The 24,648-nt window shown below is 37.4% G+C and overlaps 1 protein-coding gene across 1 annotated transcript in view; it reads right to left on the bottom strand.

The window, feature by feature from the left end:
* Positions 1-3,574: 3,574 nt before the first annotated feature.
* LOC111507595 (cholecystokinin receptor) overlaps positions 3,575-24,648 on the bottom strand; it is a 324,837-nt gene continuing 303,763 nt past the window's right edge. The window contains exon 5 of the mRNA XM_074181685.1: positions 3,575-4,204. Within this exon, the coding sequence (XP_074037786.1) occupies positions 3,666-4,204 (539 nt within the window). The 3' untranslated portion in view covers positions 3,575-3,665. The remainder of the gene's footprint in view (positions 4,205-24,648) is intronic.

Genomic DNA, 24,648 nt, shown 5'->3' with positions numbered 1-24,648 from the left:
CTTAGATGGCTATGACTTCAAATCTAGATATATTTTTTAATTCTGAACAACTTTTCTGAATAACATTTCTCGAGATTGTTTGAAGGTGGTTGACAATGTTTCGTGGTGTATTTCATCAGTTCGGACTTCCATTGTCTAATATAATATAAATTGATTCGAAATTCCTGAAAAATATTGAAAAGATTAATCGAAAACAACAATTTTATTTGAAAAAAAAAATTGACATTACAAAAAATAACATAAAACCAAACAACAACCAAAAAATAAAAATTGAAATAATAATAGAAGCTGAAATTTAAAAATTATTATTAACACAAAACGAAAAATAAAAATAAAAATTAAAAGATTTCAAACCAAGTTATGTCACGAGGTTTCAATTGTTAGTATCCACAATCGTCATCGGGTGATAACTGGACTTATTCCTCCGAGATCCGATTATTTATAGGCCATTCGACTGCTTTTACCTCTTCTCTCTCTCCCCGCTTCATTGGTTTTTAGCGGGAGATGACCGTTTGGCGGGAGTTGGTCGTTTTTCGGTTGATTAGAGGTTTCCATATGTTACTTATGTCTGCACTAGCTTGACTAAATGCGTTGTTGGACAACATATACGCGACTGAATTTTCTCCTAAACCAGTGTTCCTCTTTGTGGATGATTTCAGCTTGAGCCCACTTGATATTATGTTGATGAGCCCAAACATGCTCTGCTATTCCGGATTTGCTGGTTTCTCCCCACTGTGTGTGTTTCTTGTGCGCAGCAATGGCCTCTTGGTTTCACCGATGTATGATTCTCCGCACTCGCAGGATATTGGGTAAATGCAATTTTTGGAATCGCAGTCCGCGTTTAGTGGCCTGGTTTTCGTGAGGCTGCAACCAGTACTTGTACTTCCCTACATCAGAGGATTATTGGAAAGGATACGAAGGATTGGGTCCAAGCATAACATCAGGACCTGCTTCAGATCTGGGAACACTATCCGTAGCAACCTCACGAAAACCAGACCACCAAACCCGGACTGCGATTCCAAGATTTGGATTCACCGGATACCCCGCGAGTGCGGAGAATCATACATCGGTGAGCCTAAGAGGCCATTGAAAGATCGCATTGCTGAGCACAAGAAACATACAGCGATAAGAAATCAGGAATAGCAGAGCACGTTTGGACTCATCAACATAACATCAAGTGAGTTCAAGCTGAAATCATCGACAAGAAGGACCACTGGTTTCGGAGAAAATTCAAAAAAGTCGCACATATGTTGTCCAACAACGCATTTAGCCAAACTAGTGAAGAGATACGTAACATATGGAAACCTCTATTCAAGCGGAACGCATTGCTGAGCTCAAGAAACACACACAGAGGGGAGAAACCAGCAAGTCCGGAATAGCACAGCATGTTTGGGCTCATCAACATAATATCAAGTGGGCTCAAACTGAAATCATCCACAAAGAGGAGCACTGGTTTAGGAGAAAATTCAAAGAAGCCGCGTATATGTTGTCCAACAACGCATTTAGTCAAGCTAGTGTAGAGATACGTAACATATGGAAACCTCCAGTCAAACGAAAAACGACCAACTCCCGCCAAACGCTAAAAACCAATGAAGCGGAGAGAGAGAAGAGGGGATAGGTGAAAGCACTCGAATGGCCTATAAATAGTCAGATCTCGGAGGAATAAGTCCAGTTATCACCCGAAAACGATTGTGGATACTAACAATCGAAACGTCGTGACATAACTTGGTATGAAATCTTTTAATTTTAATTTTTATTTTTTGTTTTGTGTCAATAATAATTTTTAAATTTCAGCTTTTATTATTATTTCTGTTTTTATTTTTTGGTCGTTGTTTGGTTTTATGTTATTTTTTTGTAATTTCAATTTTTTTGTTCAAATAAAATTGTTTTCTGTTGATCTTTTCAATATTTTTCAGGAATTTCAAATCAATGTATATTATATTAAAAAATGGAAGTCCGAACTGATGAAATACATTTCTCGAGATTATTCAAAATAAGAGTACTTTACTCGTGTCTCAAAATCAAATATTTGAAGGCTCCACGTATATTACGTGTATTTCACTGTATTTTGTTGATGCATGTGATTTCACCGCTTCATGAAAATCTGAAATGAAAGAGACAGGGCCGTATTAGAACATAATTTCCGTGTTGTGTCACACATCACAAAAGTAAAAACAAAAAAAAAATATTTATACTTTCAGTTGACTAATTGAACAAAAACAAACGATTATATAAAAATAGTGACTTTTTGATGCTGGAGTTTATCTGTTGAATCTTCGATTGGGGGTTATAGTTGGAACATTTCAAAGCAAAGCAAGCGCCGTTGACTTCACCTGTTAATCGATTCTGTTTGTTCGTCCTAATATTATTCAAAGTTGAGAACAGGTGGATGAAAACATTGTTAGCAAACCCAATCCTGAATCTTTGAAGTGTCAGGATACTTTACGAAATCAATTCGAATGGTGTAAAAAATGAACCGGTAGTTTCTTTGTATGGAATGGGTGGCGTCATATAGGTTAGGTTAGGTTCGAAGTGACTGGGTTTATTCGACCTTCCACCGCAACCCGCAAGGGTTTATTGTGGCTCACACATATTCACACTCGACCAAATTAACCCAGCTTCTTAACGAAGCCGATTAGTTTGTATGGTGTGTGGTCTTTCAGGTCAGATGGTAAGTGTATGGTTCTACCGAACTCCAAAAACCTGATTCGATCTCCAGCGGGGCAGGCACAAAATATATGCTCAGCTGTTTCATCATTTTCCAAAATGAGGCGACACACACTATTTTCCGACAGTCCGAGTCTCTGTATATGATGATTCAAATGACAGTGAGGCGTGGTATAGTTCACGAGGTCTAATCATCTTTTTTATGCGGAAGGTTTTATTTGGTATTCACTAGCAAATATATCAGACCCGGTGCATAAGTATTTTATTCAGCTGTTCGTATTGACTTCGTATAGACTATAATCTGTTCCAAGATTTCAAAATTATTTCGTAGTTGTACTCATTTTCACCTTTCAAACGAATTCATTTCAATTTTTCAATCACTGATCTTCATTCAACAAATTCTTGAGTCCAAATGCTATTCTGAAAATCTACCGATTGAATGTTCAACTCGTCAATTTGCATTAATTGAAAATCCGTTGTTTCTAAACTATTGTGATCAACTCCATTTCATGGACTCCATTTCATACGATGTTGTTGGCTTCACGAAATATTTTTATTTGAATCTGAATTATACATTTTTTTATCTTTGAAAATGCGTGTCACCAAAGATGAGCTCTCATATCAGCACTGACACACTTGTCACAGGTTTGCCAACACTGGTTTAGATTACAGCAATGTTACTACATGATAGAAAACGGCCTGTACATGTAATATACCAATCAGATATGGAATGAAAACCTTTTTAAATCCGCTATCATTTGACCTCCATTCATATATGAAAACTTTGAAACAATGACATTTCCATTTGGGAAGCTGGATGAAGGTTTTAGAAAGATTTTGGGTTGAAACTTGCCTTCCTCTCGAACAATGACATATTTTTAAATATTTTCCGACGGCTCACTCCGTTTGTCGTCAACTTGTTTTCACATAAAAACCTACTCGCTCAATAATATCAAGTTAGGGTTACCATTGACAGATATCAACAAATCTCTGCCAGATTATAAAGCAGGTTCAGAAAGTCTGTTTGTCCACTTAGTCTCCAAATTTATCTCACTCCCCGTCAGGCCTAAATTAGCGGAACCCTTGTATCTCTTCAGGCATCTGAAGAGGTTCAAGAACGACTTTCTGAAGCTGCAGTTCATGAAGCAGTAAGTAATGGGGTTGCAGCAACTCGAAGTGTAAGCCAACAGCTGAAAGAAACTAACACCGCTATATCCTATGCTATTGTAAATGACGGAAGAATTGAAAAGAGCCACGGTATTGATAACATACAATGGCGTCCAGCAGATGAAAAACTCCAACACGACGGCCAGGAGCATCTTGACTACTCGTCTTTTGTTCAGGAGACTGCGTTCGGCGTTTGTCCTCCTCAAGCCGGTTGTCAGCTTTCTTGATCCTGAAATTGGACTGCTCGAGTCCTGAGACCAATTCTGCTGTAATTTCTGCCTACTTGAGTATCGCCGAGCCGGGACTTTCAGGGACGAACGCGTCGAACTCATGCCTTGAAGATTCACGTAGAGGTTCACGGCGCTTTGAACTGGAAAATATAAGAGGAAAATGAAAATGCGGCTTTGCGGTCAAAAATTAGTGCTGTGCTTGCAATGCGGTAGCGATTAATGTGATATATATGATGTGTAACGGAATATACAGAGGATTTTTATTAGATTCATTCGCAGAAACTTGCATATTCATTGAGTGGATTCATTTCTGTTTGAAAAATGTTGTGGTACATATCTTGTTTGAATGAATTTTGTGCTTTCATAATAGACAACGTTGAAATTGAAATGATGATATTGAATATTGTCAATAGTTGTTCAAAAGCATAGATACTGTTTAAGAAGTACGATTTCAGTCAACATTGATAGAACATGCGGTTAATATAAGTAGTGGAGAAAATGTTTTCGATATGAGTCGAAAACTGGATACTTGTTACTCTAACGAGAGCGCTTTTAGGTTCAGAGGCGTCAGCGACTCCAATTATAACTAACAAACTAATATCGTTAAAAACACGGTGAAAAAAAATTTCAATGAAAAAAATTTCATCTTTGTATTTTGAGAAAATAATTTGATTTCATGAAGTACATTCGATTCAAGTATTTGTAGGATAATCTAGTTTATGTTCCTATTCAGAAGAAATATGGTTTTCTCGATATAATTTATCTGGTTGAAGTTGGAATGATTCTGCAACCGTTTTAGGAATCACACGTTAAAAGGTAAGACCTCGTTAGTCCTTAGCTCGCACAAGTTTCTCAACTTCTGAGAGTTGTCGTTCGTACGGGGGGGCGACAGCTGATTAACGGAAAACATATTTCAAACAGATTTCAAACATTGGAAGAGACGTAGTTTCAGAGACATATACATTGACTGCTTGGAGACCAGTCATATGGATATAAAGCTTGTTCCTGATAAAAAATATAAACTGAATATAGAGGGTGTTTCCCAATTACGGTACAAAACTTCAGAAGATGATTCGTTAGATCGTTTGAAAAAAAAGTTCCTGAGAATATGTCTGGAGTTGCTTCGTTTCTGAGATACAGGGCATTGAATTTTAAAAAAACGGTAATTATGAAATATCATAAATATTCTTAGTCTAATTCGATTGAAATTTGCTATAATTATTTGAAGTAATAAGGCGCTCATTCAGCACTAATTACATTGAAATTATTAGTTCCATTGGAGTCCCAGTGGGTATCACAGCCAACAATATTAGAAAAAGAAGTACGTCAGTGACTTGTTGTAGTGTTGTATTTTTTAGATTATTCAACTTAAAATACAACTTTTTCGTCGCCTGTGTTTTCTTCATATCTATCTTCGTTTTCCAGAAAAAAAATTGAAGTTACTCTGAATATCATGAACCCCTGCTTTGGAGACCAGCTGATCGTGATAGTATTGTTATATCAGTGAAAGTCAGAGTTGTCAGTTAGTAGAGATTTCCTCATAGATAATTTCACTAACGCTGAAATGGCTTACCTGCACTTTATTCATGTATCAGCAAATTGAAATGCGGAAGAAGACAGATATCTTAACAGAGTAATTCAATGTGCTGAAACATTCAGAACTCTACATGCAAGATTATATCAAACTGGGAGTTCTATCAAAAATGTAGGTGGTGGGAGACCAGAAACTGTGACAACGCTTGAGTTAGAAGAAGATATACTTATTGCGGTAGGAGAAGATCCTTCAAACAGTATCAGAAAGATAGAACTGCAGCTGGAATTCATCCCAAAATAGTATGGACAGTTCTGAAAATAAAACTCCCTATGCCCTATATACAGCGGGTCCAAGATTTACTGCCTCGGGATTTTTACGTAAGATGTTTCGCAGGTGGTTGATCCATACGATGGCACACAATGATTTTTCACCAAATACTTCATTTACGGACGAAGCAAATTTGCTTGAAATGACTTTCAGAGTGAAAGTCATTTTAAGCAATAATTATCGCTGATTGTTTGGGTAGGAATGATTGGTGACTACGTGATTGGCCCTTTTTGTACCAGCAAGATTAACAGGCGAATCCTATTCGGACTTTTTCCGAGATCATTTACTCAATTAGTTAGAAGGAGTGCTGGTACTAGTAAGAGGCCACATGTGTTCTTGCTCGTCAGCATCTCGACAGTACCTACCCTAATCACTGGATTGGATGTGCAAGACCTTAAAATTGGCCAATGCGCAGTGCTGGTATGAATCCTCTAGATTTTTATCCATGGGGTCATATGAAGACTCTTGTTTATGAAACTTCCGTACTAGGTGGGAATGACTTGAATAACCAAAAATCTGTCAATTGAAATGTCATAAGGAATACTGCAGGAATTCTTGAACGTGTCAGACAACCAATAACAAATCGATTGCAGTCATGTGTTTTTATCAGAAAGTGGACATTTTGCTCATTTACTTGAAGGTCGGAATTGTTTGAATATTACTGGAGTTTTTTCCCAACACGAAACCGTTAGTCCAACACCTCGACACGTGTTTCGATCACCAAGTGATCATCTTCAAGAGGAAGATCAAACGAATTGTTTATTATTCACTTTTGGTTTTTATTTCATGTTTTCGATATCGAAGTGATTTTTTTTTAAATGAAGCTTGATATAAAGAAAACACAAACGACGAAGAAGTTGTATTTTTAGTTGCCTAATTTAAAAAACAAAAATCCATAAAGTCAGTGGTGCCCACTGAGACGCCACTAGATTTAATAATTTCAATCTAGTTCTAGCTTCAAATAACTGTAGGAAATTTCAACCAAATCGATGTAAGGATATTTATGATATTTTATAAACATCGTTTTTTTTAAACAAAGCCACTCCGGACATATACTCCTGGAAGCTTTTTTCTTAAAATGACATAACACATCACCCTTTGAAGTTTCGTACCGTAGTTAGGAATCACCATGTATAGATAAAGAAAACTCCACTGTGAATAATGAGTGATCAATAACGTCAATTACAGAAATAGTAATCACAGACACAATACATAATTGTATTTGTCCATTCTATGTTTCGATTTATTTGCTGTTTGGAGAGATTTGATTATTGTGTGTTCTTTCATTTTATTTCACGTTTTATTGCTTGATATACTTGTTATATTTGTTCTTTCAGAGATTTCGAATCATATTAAAGCATATCAGGCAATGTAAGTCCGAACTAGTAAAACTGATTATTGATATCTACTTGATATAATCCTCAGTATTCATGACTGTACGATATGTATTTTCTAGAGAGTCATTATTCACTCCTCCCCAATCTATATCATACATACATCAGATAACTTGTATATTCATCTGGTAGTTTTTGAGACCCTTTTTTATTTCCTGGCTCAAAGTATAACTGCTTGATTGAAAATACACAATTGCAATCAACGGTCTCTGAACGGTAAGCCTAATTTTGAGTGATTATGGATAACTTTTTTATATATCAGAAATTTATAATGAAAAATATCAATGACAAACGACGCTCTCGTTGACATAAATCTTCTGAAGATGCGGGTTTTGTTCCATAGATTTTACTTTTCAGATGTCCCCTACAGAAAAAATTCAGGACACATAAATCTAGTGTCCTAAATACCACTGGTATACATACTGACGAACACGAAAAGATAGGCCAAGCTTGCAGAGGCGACAGAGTTTATTGCCTCTGCAGGCAACAAAGTGAAACCAACAAAAAACAGCGCTGGTTCGACTTAACAAAGGTATCTTCAGTGGTGTTAGGCTGAAGCACTGATGTATTTTTGAATCTGTTCTGAAAGAATAAGCCTGTGTATCCAGATGGCTCAAAAACCAAAGAAGGCTCAGGATGTGGAGTGTACTCCAGATCACTAAGCCTAAGGATTAAGTGGGGAATGGGAAGAAATACCAGCGTGGTCCAAACAGAACTGGCTGGTATCTCAATCGCCACAAAAGAAATAACCAAGAAAAGAATTTCTGGCAAATACATAACAATCTGCACTGAGACAAGCACTATTAGCCTTGAACAGACACCGTGTTACTTCAGGGCTAGCACTAGAGTGCCACCAAGATTTAGCCAAAGCCTCGGTAGATAATAACATTGCCGACTCTTTAGCCAAGGAAGCGGCTGGACTAAGAATTTTACGATCAAGTGGCACCCACGGCCTGATGACTTCGACAATTGCGGAACTAGTCAAATGTTACACCCATGCTCAATCTTTAAAGAGATGGGATGGAATCAATTGGATGTAATCTTGCCAGGATCACCTTGGGCGACCCTGGGAAGCTGGCGCCGAAGAAATATCTGGCGATGACCAGGAAAAATCTACGTCTTACAGTAGGATTTCTGACTGGCCTCTGTCAGCTAAGGAAACACCTACATAATATGGGGCTAGTGGACACACCTCTATGCAGGATGTGTGAACAGGAAGATGAGACTGTCAGGCATGTCCTGTGCGAGTGCCCGGAGTTATAGTCAATAAGAGAGTGTGTGTTCGGCGAGTCTTGGCCTACACCTGCCGATATAAAGGAGATGTCTCCCAGCGACCTGTCCTCCTTCCTGGAAAGGACAGGATGGACGACGACCTAGGAGGACAACTCCTCGGGAGGATGTACAATGGGTCACATGTGGCCTAAGTGCGTGGGCTTACACTCACCCTCCCTACTCTACAGATACAGATACAGAAGCCTGTGTATCACAAATCATCAACATCTTCCCTTACGAAGATGCCTTTCATGGGATCTAGCAAATGCTTGCCGAAAACAACTACTTCATTACATTAATTTAAATTTAATTGCATTTATGTTCCTCAAGAACAAATTCACATCTTTATAGGCATAGTCGCACAACAAACACAATCCAGGGTAAGAATCATTGCAACATTTTGTGTTGAAAATGGGAGTCAAGTAAAATTCAATTCTCTATACCCTAATTTTGAAATCGAAAGATCATCGAATCATCATCATATTGTTGATCATTTTCGATCATTTCGGACAGGAATGATCATATTTTATAGTGTTTGTAGATTAGGCACTGCTTGCTCACTCGTTATTTCACAAAACTGTGAACAGCAGCCATAATCAACCTCTTCAAGTTTCCGGACTGGGTGTATTTTATTGTTCCTCTTCAAAATGGTTTGGACGTTAGTTCGGTTGATACTAGTACTCAATATAGAATCTAGATGGGCATGTCCTTACACTACTACACTTCAATAGCTACAGGCTTTTCATTTCTTAATTTTTCATAACCTATATTACCAGTTTCCTGATTTTTTTATTGGCTACAAAAATACTTTCCACTCACATGTTTATCTTGATGTCGTTGATTGAAGTGCTGAGCTGTTTCATTGGCACATTCATTGTTCATCAAATACAACAAAATGAAATCTATTCCGTAATGGAATAAACCATGGTTATGAATTTTTTAACAGTACGAAATTATGCTTATAACTGATATTCACAATGAAATCTTGTAATTTAACATCTTCATGTGTTTGTATCATCTACTTCATGTAACAAATGCCCGAAAAAACAATGTGGACAGGGAAATAATATAAACCATTGGCGTACTTAATCATTTTACAAAGCAGATAGACACAACAAGATTTAACTTGACTCCATTGCCATTGAAAAATGTTGGAATAATTCTTACCCTTATTTATAGGTGCAATTGAAATGATCGGAAATATCAAAAAAAAAGGGTCTCCCTTTAATCCAAAATCGACGTGTCGCTGGGTTTTTCGAAAATACTGTTGCAGTGTATGGAAAATGCCTCTATCCGTTTCTATCCGGCCACCCTGTATTGATCACAAATAACCATTATCGGCTAGATTATTCAGAAAATATTGTTACAGTCCTTCGCATGCTTGAGTACAAAATTTAATATTTTCATTCCTGAGTAACTGTGGTTTACTTGTAGATCTGAGACAATTGAAGGAAACATGGAAGTAATTTCTCCGTCTGGTATTCATAACAAAAGATTTTTCATTGGTGCTGAACTGATTTTTGTTTTTGGATATATTGAGCGACGAGGTGTCCAAGGAGAGTCGGAATACCAGAATTGTGTCAGAATTATTTTCAATCGCAGGTGAGCCTTGCGAAATTTCCACTTCAAAGTATGTTTTCAAAGGTCAAACTCAATAATTTGATTGACTTTTCGTTCTGGAATATATAATTCTTAACGAAAAATATAAACATAAACGTGGACTCGAAAATTAAAAATGAATTCACCCATCCAGGAATTTGTAATGTGTCCAAAAAGTAGATTTTTTTCTGAAGTTCATTACCTGATTATGAAATGAGAGTGAGGATTTACTTAAATAACTATCATACCAATTTGAAAGCTGCTTTTTGGTGTAGTTGTTAGAAGCTGGTGTTTTGAAATCCAAACCTCTTATCTATGCTACTTTTCGTAGCACCACAATATTAAAATTATTTGAAACTTTGAAACAATGAAAATAGAAAATATTTCTAAATGTTCCTTTAGATTTTTTGTTATGGAATTCAGTCATATTTCTTCAATCGGGATATTCTTCACAAATAAATATTATTTTGGATTGTCCATGTTTTAGGTCATAGAATAAGTATAGTATTCTACTCGCGAGAAATGACCATTACTTTTTCGAATGATTTACGACATACCTTATTTCTTCTCGAGTATCACATTTCTCGCACATTGGATAATATTATACACTATATCAATTATTTATCAAGTCGTTAAACCATACCATATATTAACAAAAAATCTACATTATTGAAATCTCAAAATTGACAAACCAATGCACAAAAACAAAAATGATCGCTGAAAGACTGATCAAACCTAAATCCGTTTAATTAAAAACAATATCAAAGATGACAAATTCTTCAATAATGATGGTGAGTTTTTTTTCATACGAGTTGTCGAAGATTTCAATATGGTTCTTTATTTATGTCATGGCATTGTGCATTATCCTGATCCATTGGTCATTATACCGAAATTGCTTTTAACGTGAAGAATGGCTGTAATTTGGCGAATGAACCGGTGATCAAAATTTATTATTTTGGCGTTATCGAGGTGTTTGCCATTTTGAGAGTTACAAAAGGGTCAAGTAGTGAATGTCGAAAATTATTAGTGCCTCAATTAATATTTGTGAAATATTTATTTTTCTTTGAAGTCAGAACACGGATCACGGATTACTGTGTCGAAAATAAATATCTCATGTAGTAGTAACTGTCTAACTCATATCTACTTTTGAAGTACATTGATTTGTGCCGTGTGCAACAAATATATTTAAAAACATTGCATGCTCAGAACCACGGATAAGTTAATTTCATTAAGTTCATTGGAAGAAATATTCTCAGCAATCAACAAGTCATAAACTGTAACTTTTGAAAATGTATTTGTTTCTTCGGAATAAAAAAACTAAGTGATATGACTTCAACATAGAGAATACAAAACTGGCACAAGAAGAAATTCAGTATATTTGTACTCAGGTTATCAACCATTTTGACAGATCACAGATGATGGTTATTACAAGGTTTCATTTAACTTGCAATGCATGTATTCATATTGTTGGGTCATATTTCTTCAACCATCACTAACACATGTTTCAAAAAGAACGAAAATAATCGACAAAGAGACATGCTGACATACATATACAAAAATATATAGAGATGTACTACATGGGCAGAAAAGTTTCGTGCTTAACATATATAGATGGCGTTAGTCCTATTGCATTCACCGCTTTTTCAGTTAGTACTAACCTTTAAAAGAAAGTGAAAGTGAAATTTCATGATATTCTACTCATAAGTTTGTGAGTGATTGTGCTAAGAGTGACACTACCTTTGTTATTCTCAATACAACAGATAAAACAGAATTTCGTTTTTACACGCTTTATATTAGCTTCACCTGTATGTATGTATGTTTGTTTGTAACTCTGATTCTCAGGATCTATATTTGACAGAATTATCGACAGTATTTGTTTGATGGTTATTGACAATATTTCAGGATGAATTAAAAATGAATAGCTGAAAATAACAATTATATTAAGTAAAAAATAACCTGAAATGAAATAATAGTGAAATAAAATACAAGTAAAAATAGAACGATTGAACAAAAAATAAAAATAAAGAAATAAAAATGAAAATGAAAATAAAAAGTTAAGAGATTCCAAGTAACGTTAGTTCACGACGTTTCGATTGTTAGTATCTACAATCTTCTTCGGGTGATGACTGGACTGATTCCTCCGAGAGATGACTATTTATGGGTCGTTCGAGTACTTTCACTCATTCCCGCTTTCCATTTTTTCCGCTTGACTGGTTTAGTGGGAGATGACCGTTTGGCGGGAATTGGCCATTTTTCGCTTGATGATGGGTTTCCATTTGTTGCGTATCTCTACGCTAGTTTGGCTGAATACGTTGTTAGACAACATGTATGCGGCTTCCTTGAATTTTCTCCTAAACCAATGTTCCTCTCTGTGTATGATCTCAGCTTGGGACCACTCAATGTTTTGTTGATGGGTCCAAACATGGCTCTGATATTCCTTATTTACTGGTTCCCCCTCGATGTATGTGTTTCTTGTGCTCGGCAATGCGAACAATCAATGGCCTCTTAGTTTCACCAATATAGGATTTTCCGCACTCACAGGGTATCCGGTAAATGCAATTTTTGGAATCGCAGTCCGCGAGAAGGAACTAGACATCATCAAAAATGATCTTCAACGGAATGGCTACTCCAAAGCGTTGGTAGAAAAGACTTTGGCTAAAAGACAGCAGGAAGAGAAGCAAGGAGAGAAGAGAAGCAAGGAAGAGAAGCCGTCATAACCAGTGCTTGCACTACCCTACATCACAGGATTATCGGAGAGGATAAGAAGAATTGGTTCCAAGTACAACATCAGAACCTGCTTCAATTCCGATAACACTATCCGTAGCACCCTCACGAAAACCAGACCACCGAACGCGGACTGCGATTCAAAGAATTGCATTTACCGGATACCCTGTGAGTGCGGAAAATCCTATATTCATCATCAAGCGAAAAATGGCCAACTCCCGTCAAACGGTCATCTCCCACTGAACCAGTGAAGAGGAAAAAAATGGAAAGCGGGAAGAAGTGAATGTTATTTTCACTTTATTTTCATTTTTACTTATTTATTTTTATGTTTTGTTCAATCGTTCTATTTTTACTTATAATTTATTTCACTATTATTTCATTTCAAGTTATTTTTTGCTTAATATAATTGTTATCTTCAGCTACCTATTCATTTTCAATTCTTCTTTTTTTAGTTGTTTCAGGAATTTCAAATCATTTTATATATTAGACAATGGAAGTCCGAACTAGTGATATATCGACCGTATTGCTTGATCTATTCGCGGGCAGATGGCGCTGTACGTAACCTCCTTGATATAATTCGAACTCACTTTACACGTATTTCTTCATTTGAAAGAAGTCTTTTTTTCATCAACACGCGTGCCTGCTCCCTCATTCGTAACCCTCCTTGGCGCACCTGTTGCCTTGGGCTTTGTAGCTGATTTTCAGGCTCCCTCTCCGGAATCGGAAAATATCATCGTCATTTTTCTGAATAATATACGGTTGATTAATCCCAAAGTTTAGATAAAATAAATATAGTTTAAAAAGACTGAAAAACACGCATTTGAAAAACATCGAACTGAAAAGTTAAAAATTTTTTTTTTAAATGAGCTTAAAACAATAACGAACAAAAATAATAGTATTATTGTACTAGTAATACTAGTATTTTTCTTTCGTTATTGTTTAAAACTTATTCAAAAAATATTCTTAACTTTTCAGTTCGATGTTCTTCAAGAGCGTGTTTTTGAGTTTTTTAAACTATATTTATTTATTTTACAGGACTTCTTGATGGGAAACCACCAGGAATAACAATTAAACGTAGGTTTGCTGACTTCGAACGTGATCGTTAGAGACAAAAATGATGCATAACGCAGTGGACATCCAAATGAGACAGTAACACCAGAAAACATTGAAAAAATCCACAAAATCGTTTCGAATGATCGAAAAGTGAAGTTGCGTAGGTTCGCTGACATTGTAAAGACATCGAAAGAACGTGTTGGCTTTATATTGCACGCGCATTCGACTATGAGAAAGCTCTGTTCAAAGTGGGTGCCGCTCGAGCTCACTGTTGACCAAAAACAAGAACGTCTTGATGATTCTGAGCAGTGTTTGGCCATGTTTAAATATAAAACACAGCAATTTTTGCGTCGATATGTGACAATAAATGAAACATGGATTCTTGACTTCACTTCGGAATAAAAACGATTGTCATCTGAGTGGTGAGCACCTGTGGAGAGCAACAATCGGTTGGAAAGGTTATGGCCTTGACATTTTGGGATGTGCGTTGTGTAATATTCATCGACTAGCTTGGGAAGGGAAATATCATCAACAGTGAACATTATATAGCGTTAATGTGGCGTTTAATGGCAAAACTACATCCACCGTATTTGCCATATTTGGCTCCCAGTGTCTACTGGTTATTCGCAGACCACAAAGAAATGCTCAACGGTAATGAATTATGAAGAGTTTATTGTTGATACTGAGGCCTATTCGAGGCAGAAAATAAATCGTTCTGAAAAAAAGGTATTATTATTATTTTTTTTTTCACCGTAGTTGCGCTGGTCAGGTCCTATCCCCCGAAGCCCCGATACATTCGGGAGGGCGCGCCAGCATTATCAACCAATGACCACTCCCCACACCGTGGGGTGAGTGATCATTGGGTCCGAGAATCATGTGCCCTGAGCAAGCGCAGTGAGCAAAGAATGACAGTCTTCTGCATCTGTGCGGCTAAGATGTCTGACTTAGTGCGGCAAGCCGCTATGATTTTGAGATTCGAGAGTAGAGAGGACATCATTCCACCAAGGACTCCAATAATCAGAACAACCATCTTGACAGAGTGATCTGGATAGAGTCTGCGGAATTCGAAAAGAAAATCTCGATATTTTATCCGTTTTTTCTCCTCTTTTCTCACGATATTCGTCTCGCCGGGAGCTGAAAACTCCACGACAAATATCGTTTTGCTCTGGTGGTCGAGAAGGACTACATCAGGCTTATTAGCTTGTATGAGCCTGAGGGTAGGGAACGAATAGTTCCAATAAATTCGGCACTTTTCGTTCCCCACAACAGATTCAATATCCCCCGGAGCGTAGGGTAACACCGGTGTCTCGTCAATATCGTAAGAGGGCCGTAGATGGTAATATAGCACTCTTAGGGCCACGTTATGTCGATGAATATAGGGCGAGAATGCATTTGCTGTACATGCAAGTGCATTAGGGTTTCGGGCGCCTCGCGGCAGGCTCTACACCTTGTGTCAGGAACCTCTATACCCATCACGCGACTGCGGTAGACTAAGGTGTTGAAGACACCATCCTAGCAAGCCATGATGAACCCCTCAGTTTCCGACTTCAGCCCAGTCGACCTGAGAAAAGCGAACGTCAGGCGCTTTGATAAGCCAAGGTCTCCAATGTTATTGAAGAAGACCCCATGCATTGGCTTATCCTGGTGTCTCCGCAGAAGTAAGCTACTTCCTACTTCTTTGTGCGACGAGTATGTCGCACAAAGAAGTAGGTATTGTGAGATGACATGAATATACGAATATTTGGTTTATTTACTAACGTATTTTCATCTATTCCTAAAATGTTTATGTTTGAATGGGTTCATGTGTTACAGTGCAAAGTATTGAGGAATAACAGAAAATGTGCCTATAATTAGTTCAGAGTGAGTTCATCAGAAACTTCAAAATACTCAATTATAACTTACATTTCATCAGTTTGGATTTCCATTGTCCAATCCCTACTATCCTCACTAATATTATAAATGCGAATGTAAGTTTGTTCGTTACGGTTTCACACGAAAACTACTGAACAGATTATCATGAAATTTTCTACACATAATCTTGTAGGCTTTAGAAGTAACATACTTAGAAAAATATTTTTTATGTAAGATAAAAAAACTTTGCAAGTTGACTTGGCTGTCACACCAATAGGTGGTGAATATCTCGCTCGCATTTGAGCAGTTATTTCTAGTTACCACTTTTCTTGGTTATTCACATACGTTATTCACACGTGTCCGCGGTTTGTCCCCCTTTTGGAGTGGTGTGTCCACTAATTGTTTCATTTTTGATTTGTATCATACACACTCGATAAAATATCTATCTGTATATATATTTATATATAAATAAGAATGATGGGTATTGAGTGACATGGTATTATCGATGAATAGAAGTTGTCAACCAATTGTTGCCTATATATATATATATATATATATATATATATATATATATATATATATATATATATATATATATATATATATATATATATTATATATGTGTTATTTCCTGCTTTCGGCAAACAAGTGTTGCCCATCTTTACACTTGGCTACACCGCGCTGATGAGGCCAATAGCCAGAAACACGTGTCCGCGGTTTGCCCCACTTTTGGAGTGTGGTGTCCACTAATTGTTTCATTTTTGATTTTTATATCATACCCACTCGATAAAATCTCTCTTTGTATATATATATATATATATATATATATATATATATATATATACATATATGTATATATATATATATATATATATATATATATATATATATATATATATATATATATATATCACCTCGTTCAGAGTCGAAAACTATACCGAGTTCATCAGCTGCTCGAGAAGCTGCCCTGAGGAGAAATGCTCCAATTCCTGTTCTCTCATGGTCACGGACCATGCAGAGAAGGGGATCCGAACTCCTGACGACTTTACAGGCTGTATCCAGTACCATTCTGTTATGTAGACACTCCAAACGCAATAGTCCACGGACTCCCTGTTGTCGGGGGAAGTACAACCGTGGAACAGACGATTTGGGATGCAAACTTCTATAGAGATGCATAATTTTTTGAGTCTTTATGTTGAGTTGATACAGCTCCTCCCGAGTCCACTTTACTACTCCAAACAAGTAGTGTAAGATTGGAACGGAAAGCATATTTGTTGCAGCAACTTTGTTCTTCCCCGACAGTTCCGATGGCCAGATCTGCCGCGGAGAGAGTTTTTCACTGCTGTTACCTCTTGTGAGTGGCGTTGTTCCACCCCGAGGTAAGTATACGTCTCTCCGGCATCCAGATGGTGTAGGATGCTTCCATCTACGAGCCGCATATCCTCTCCGTAGTCCCCGCATCGTCCTCTTTTGAGATGGACCATTGCACATTTGTCTATCCCGAATTTCATACCGATAGCATGCGTGTACTCTTCCACCACCCTCAAGGATTGATGGAGATCCTTCTCTCCAGAGGCATAAAGTTTAAGATCATCCATATAAAACAGATGGGTGACCTTGTGCCTTTGGTTTCCGGGGGTGCCACAGTTATACCCTCCAGTATTCCTGAGCGCAACGGATAATGGCAATAGTGAGATGCAGAAGAGAAGGGAACTGAGGGAATCACCCTGAAAAACACCCCTTCTGAAAGTGACCCACCCTGTTTGGACTCTTGCTTGACCAGATGTGATGTTATGGTGAAGCGAGTTCGCCAAAGTGGTATCAGTTGTTCAATGCATCTCACTATGTTGTCGGGTACCGCAAGGCATCTGAGCAAATGCAAGATGAGCTCATGCGAAATTTTATCAAATGCCTTACGGTAATCAATCCAGGCCATAGAGAGTAGGTTACGCTTGTATTGTATCGAGTCCTGCGTTACACATCTAACGATGAGCGGGTTCTCTTTACATCCAGCGACTCCTCTCTTCAACCCTCTCTGCTCATATATCCGTTCGAACACTCGGTCAACTGCGGTGAGTATTCGTGTGTATAAGATGCTTGTAAACAACTTATAACACGAATTCAAGCATGTTATCGGTCTGTAATTCTTAGGAATCGACAAATCTTCGCTTTTGGGGATAAGAACGGTCCGCCCCTCGACAAACCAATTCGGAATCGGCTGCTCTCCGTCCAGCCATGAGTTGAAAACTCTGGCCAGATGGCGGTGGGTACTTGGTAGTTTTTTCCACCAATAAGTGTTCAGCCCATCCGGACCTGGAGCAGCAAAGTTCTTGGAACCAACAAGGGCCCTTCGAACGTCATCCGGGGTTATCGGGTTGCGCAGTTCATTGAGCTCAGGCTGTCGAAACTCTCTGTTGAAAGCTTCGAACTGCGCTAGGGCTGGAGTGTCTAAGTTGAGTGGCTGCGGGTGTTCATAGATATCCTTCCAGAAGGATTCCACCTGTTCAGCGGTCGGCGGATTATTCACAACACGTAGAGGCTCCTGGAATAAACGAGAAGGTTTCTCGCGGAACCTAAGGTTTTCCGCGATACTTCTCGCTCGCCTCACTAGTGACTTCTTAGCAACCACTAGCATTCGTATCCTATCAAGGCAGTGCTGTTTGGTGGTCAGCAGCACGCCTTGGCCTAAAGTGTGATGGATACGTCGTAGATTGGCAGCTATCCGCCGCACTGCGGGCGTGAAAGGCCTATTGGACGCCCTATAATCCATCACACATTGGATACGAGACGCGTGTTGTCTCGCCGTTCAATCGTCCGAACCGCAAGGCCGGGATTTCGTCCTTCCGATTCGAAAAGCGATTGGACGCGATAATTATTATTATCATTCTTATTGAAATATCAAAGCGGCACCGGAATGATTGTGTGGCTCTTGATGGGGAGTACGTTGATAAATAAATCCAAATTGCAACAAAAAACAGGCTTCTTTCTTAAGCCTAGGACATTTCTGCCCATATGTAAGAAGTTGTGTAATATAATTAGAAAATCAATGACCTTTTCAAATAACACTTTTTCTTGAGACTGTCACTGAACAGTTCACAGATCCACAGCACATCTTCCACTATGCAATAACTTCTAAGGTGTGTTAAATCTTCATTATGCAGAGAAATGTGATACTGTTGAAGAACACTGTTGTTTCTTTAAATCAATTTTGTTCAGTTAGTTTGCTGAAATAATAGATCATGGTTCATTTATAAAAAAAGAAGATAATTTTTGAAAATTTATAAAATGAACATATCGACTTGTAATCTTTGATTCCTGGTTTACTTCGTCAAAGTAATTCACAGTAGTACTGTTTACTCAAAACCGGAGAGATTATTGGGTGGGATCCCCAAGCAGATAGTTTTATTTTTTTGGTGAACCATCAGAAATTGGACTCGGAAATCTTGAACAGAACCATCAAGATTCCCACGAAATGAGATGTTTTGAAAGTGGTCACGTCTGCATTTGACCCGTTAGGTTTGCTGTCTCCAATGGTCGTGAAATTCAAAGTTTTCGTGCCAAACTTATGGAGGATTGGAATAGGCTAGGATGATGAGTTATCTACGGAAATGAACACAAGATGGAAACAACTCCTAGGCAAAAATCAATGAAACGAGATTATCTAGATGCTATGGTATCGGACTGTAAGAAATCAAACAAGTTGAACAACATAGTTTTTGTGACAGCATTGAGAAAGCTTTTTTCAGCAGTCGTTTATCTGAGATTTGAATACGATGAAAAATTCAAATTATTTTTCGTCAAGTGCTAAATCAAGAGTGGCAACTATGAAACTGATGACCATATCCAGATTGGAGTTACAAGCCGCGGTTATGTTGAGCAGACTATTAGATGAAAGTACCAGAGAAGATAATATCGCTAACAAAAAGGAATGCTGACAGGCCGAACTTTTTGAAACTTCCTGAATATTATGTCAAATACGATTATTTCATCACGAGGGAGAGAATGTTATTGCTTTGAATAAATTTTATTCATTTAATATGTTGAAATAATTGATGATGATTTGTTCATAAAAAAAAAGATTCTTACATGGACAATAATTCTTGAAAAGTTATAAGATGAAGATATGGATTTGGAACGTTTATTTCCTGGTTTATTTCGACTTTAAATCAAAGGAATTCACTGACTAGTCCGAACAAACATATTCAAGAATTTATTGAATAGCGGTTTTTTAAAATGTTCAGTGGAAATCTCACCATGAAAGGGCTCACTTTGAATGTATAAATATGATATTTTGACTGATTAACTAGTTTCAGGGGGCGCACAATAACATTTATGAGACTAATTGTATGCTTTTCCCACCAGTAACTTTTTTTCCAGATTGAGTGACGATTCCCATTTATCATAAACACTCTCAAAGTTTGAATTAGAATGAAAATGATCTTCGATAACGAAGTCACTCAGCTGAGTAGTCTATTCCTCACCTTTATACTCGTAAGCTCAATTTCACGCACTCCCAGTAGAAACGAAGTTTGGAGTTATTATTTTCTGAAAGCTAATTGAGCACAAAGGAGTCAAACTCCATTCTCAGAACGAACTAGGGTCTGGGGTTGGGTGTCAACCGTGAGAAGTATTTCAAGATGATAGAGGTTTTTATTAACGCCAGAGAATGGAAGTTCCATCCTCCCAATATTATTGGAAGATGGAAACATTTTTGTAACCTGAAACTTCACTCATTAACTTTCATTGCGTTGGTTTCAGCAAAGTTTCAACGTTAAGATGAAAAAGATGACCAAAGTATTTAACCCCTGGGAATCTATATTCGATATAAAGTTGACGGATTGGTGATTGGATAGGGGTTGAATTTCAAAAAACGAAATGTTCAACGAAAAGTAATGATGATGAAATGATACATCTCCTTAGAATATTCTATTCTGAATTTCCATTGAGCTTTTTTGACAGCGAAGGTGAATAATTTTGAGAATGAGAGATGAAAACTCTCCATAATACTTTTCGAAATGAAGAAGCATGATAGAATTGGCCGATACTTTATGGAAATGCATAATTTACGTATTCAAGAAATACTTTATTGTGAGATCTTCACTAAACGCATTTTTGTAAAACTGTTTAGTGTTTTTTGAAATGAAGAAGTGAAGATTGGGGAGATTTGCAAACACTTTCACGAGTGGTTGATGATCCTGGCTTGATTTATAACCCTGTTTGATATGATCAAAATTCCAATAATTTTGTCTGCTGAGGCAACGAAAAGATGAGCCGATCTCATCAAAGTATACACGATATCAGCAAGACTAGCAGATACATTATAGAGCTTACGTGAACGCAAGGCATGGTTGAATTTTTGTATGGCATTTTATGGCATTGTATTCTCTAGAGGGTGCTATATTCAAAAGATAATAATGAAAGTGACAGTAAATGTTTTGGATCTCAAGCAAATGAATAGTAAAAAAACATTAATAATAAATTTCTGGATCTGGTGGAATGGTAGCCTGGTGGGTTGACGTGGGTGGTTTGCTCTACTCATTCAATCGACCGCTGTGCGAATCAGTGGTTCGAACGAAAGGCTGTACGATCAATTTCGACTTCCTATCGTCCAACCCGTGTTAGGAATCACACGTTGAAAGGTAAGACCTAGTTAGTCCTTAGCTCGCTTAGCTAGCTAGAGTTGTCGCTCGTAGGGGAGCGACAGCTGGTTGACGGAAAAACAGAACAGATTTAACAGGTATTAACGAATATTAAATGTGATGTTGAAAGAGATCTCACATCTCTTGTTGATGAAGATCGTCCCCACCCTTCATTGCTGCTTGAGTTTCCAATATCAGTTTCAAAACTCCTAGTTTTGGTTTTGATTCTAGTGAATGTACATACAACTTTGAGAAAGCTAATTACCCACTGATGTATCAATTGATTTCGTAAATATCATGAAATAACGTGTTGGAGTGTACCACTGTCAATAGCGGTGTTGATGAGTTGGAAAGTAATTTTTGTTTGAAGGTGGCTGACAATGTTTCGTGGTACATATCATCAGTTCGGACTTCCATTGTCTAATATGATATAAATTGATTTGAAATCCCTATGAGAATCTGTAAAAAATCAAAAATATTAGCTGAAAAAACAATTTTTTTATGCAAAAAAACTGAAATCACAATGAAATAACATACAAACAACAACAAAAAAATCTCAAAATAAAATAAAAAATCAAACTATTCACATTAACTGAAAAAAATAAAAAATTATTAACAAGAAATGAAAATTAAAAATATAAAATTGAAAGATTTCAAACACAGGTACTTCACGAAGTTCAGATTGTTGGTATCCACAATCGTCTTCGGGTGATAACTTGTTAATAGAAAGTAATTTGTTCATTATTTTTGAAAAATCTGTCCCCCATAAAATAATCAATACGCGTACCCCCCTAGGTTGTGAAATGATACCATGAGGCAAATACAACACAAAGAATTTGCTCATAAACAACTACAGACAACATAAAACAAGTTTTTATTCATATTAATTTAATTATTTCAGATCCGAGGCTGAAAAAGTGTACGTAAACAAAGATCATCGGCTGAATATGATATAAGTGACGATTTGAATCAGTTTTGAAATTTCATACGTGATAGAAAGGGGACCAGTAGAATCCCTGAAGGATGGTGACTGGTGTATTAACAGACACGCATGATGTTGTAAACGCTTTTGGGAAATGTTTCTCCAGTTTTTTTTGAAAAACTAAACACAAGCACTACAGGAAAATTCTTAGGGCGCTCCCAGAGCGGTGCATATGCGAAAGTAGCGATCCACATCGAATCCATTTGAAAAACGTTTTTAGGAAGTTCATTCTACATAAACGCAGTTCTTCAAATGAAAGAGTTCTCAAACAGTGAAGTTCGAGGTGAACCGAGTCGAACCTCAAAACGATGAGCAGCTACAGTTTGTCGCGTATTTCAAAAGGTGCGTAAGTATTCACCAAAAAAGCGAGCACGAGCGAACAAGAGCGAACGAGCATTCTGCATCAATAATCGTCTGGTGAGTACGGGCTAGCGAGCGAGTGAACGTATGCTTGGTTGCGTTCAGAAAAGATGGAGAAGAAGGCGGTACTACGAACTAGAAGATATTCGCTCTGGTGTGGACGAGACATCAATATGTCGAGCAAACACGAGCGAACACGGGCAAACATACACGAATGCTCGCTCATACTCGCTCGTGCTCGCTCGTGCTCGCTTTTTTGATGAATATGCACCTTAATATGTATCGCTCTTGATTGGATCAAATGTACAAAGTCACTTGAGAGTATTCATGAAAGAAAGACAAATCTCCAAACTTTTTTGATCTTCCAGAGTCGAGGTTGTAAGTAATGTTCGTGTCACCAGTCAGGCGGCTGAAGAAGGTCTGATCTGAGATTTATGAAGCATCACAAGTTGCTGAATTGTGTATAATTTTTTTGTTCAGAATAGTGATTCAAGCTTTTGAGAAGCAGCCTTCACAATTTCAGCGACATGATTGTGTCAAGATAACAAACTCATCGAAGCAGGAATCGGAATTGTCTGACATGACATTATTACATCCGGTTCGGTTTTTGCGGCATTGAATTGAACCTAGTAACTTTTAACCCAATTCAAAATCACTTCTAGATCTTCATTAAGATATGCAACCTTCTGCTGCCGGTGAGAATATGCCTTCGTCGCCGATATCCGGGAATTCAAAAGGAATGACGAGACAAATGTGCTGTCGTCAGTAAAGCAATATATTGAATAATTCGTTTTTTCTAATTCGTCGTTGATATACAATAAATACAGGGTTGGAGACAATACGGATCCCTCGGGAACACCTGCGTTGATGGAAAAAGTATTCGAGAGATATCCATCGACGGCCACTTACAGGGAACGCTCTTTCAGGAAGCTGCAGTGCCAAACACAGAAATGATTCGACAAGCCATAGCATCGAAGTTCGGCCAGCAAACCCTCATACCACACACGGTCAAAGGCTTTAGAAATAACAGGCGCAACAGCTCTTGACTCTCCATTTTTCTCGATTGCGTTATTCCAAATAAGAGTGATGTTCATATTTCGCTCATGTCTATATAAAGTTGAGTCAATATATGGGTAAAAATATATGTTACTATTTTTCAAGAATAATTTTCTTTATTTCGTGTCTTTATACAATAATTTCATTTCAAATTTTACTGGTATAATCTGCTCCGATAGCTTTCAAACAAAAAAAAAAGTACGAAGTGCAGGAAAACAAAGTCCTTATCTCGTTGACCTGCAGAGACAAAACGGTGAACAACGGGTCAACATATCTTCGATATTCTAAAATTCCCCAAAACCCTCAGTCGATCGAAAACCAATAAATATTATTGAAAATTGTGTTGTGCACATTATAGCAGGGAGCCCACGATGCAAAATGGGGATTTACTCGAGCGTCATTGAGACATATTAGGTTGCAAAGCTTAGATGATAAGAAAAAAAAAATGTTATATAATATATACCTTTTCGTCGGTGGGTAAGCGGCTATAGATTTTAGAATATGTAAAAAAATACTGTCGCATGGACATACTCAAGCGCGTCAGATATTGATAGCATCAATGTCCTACGTATTTTTAATAATGTTGGTATGTTAATCTGATCGTTTGCATGATGTGGGTGGTTGTACGTAAGGTTTAAAAGTGAAAAAAAAAATTCAATCAAGCGCGTCAGCTTTTCTAAGGGGGTGTTAAGTGCAATAAAAAAAGCTCTGATTCAATAATCTGACGATTTCGATCGCGGCCATTATTATAATGTGCAAAAAAAAATTCGCTATTTTGAAATACTCAAGCGCG

Source organism: Leptinotarsa decemlineata, unplaced genomic scaffold, assembly GCF_025532065.1.
Source record: "Leptinotarsa decemlineata unplaced genomic scaffold, Ldec_3_MD MMD2_tig00026314_RagTag_RagTag, whole genome shotgun sequence".
NCBI lineage: Eukaryota > Metazoa > Arthropoda > Insecta > Coleoptera > Chrysomelidae > Leptinotarsa > Leptinotarsa decemlineata.
Note: the sequence above shows the minus strand (reverse complement) of the source record. Positions and strands in the feature narration are given on the sequence as shown.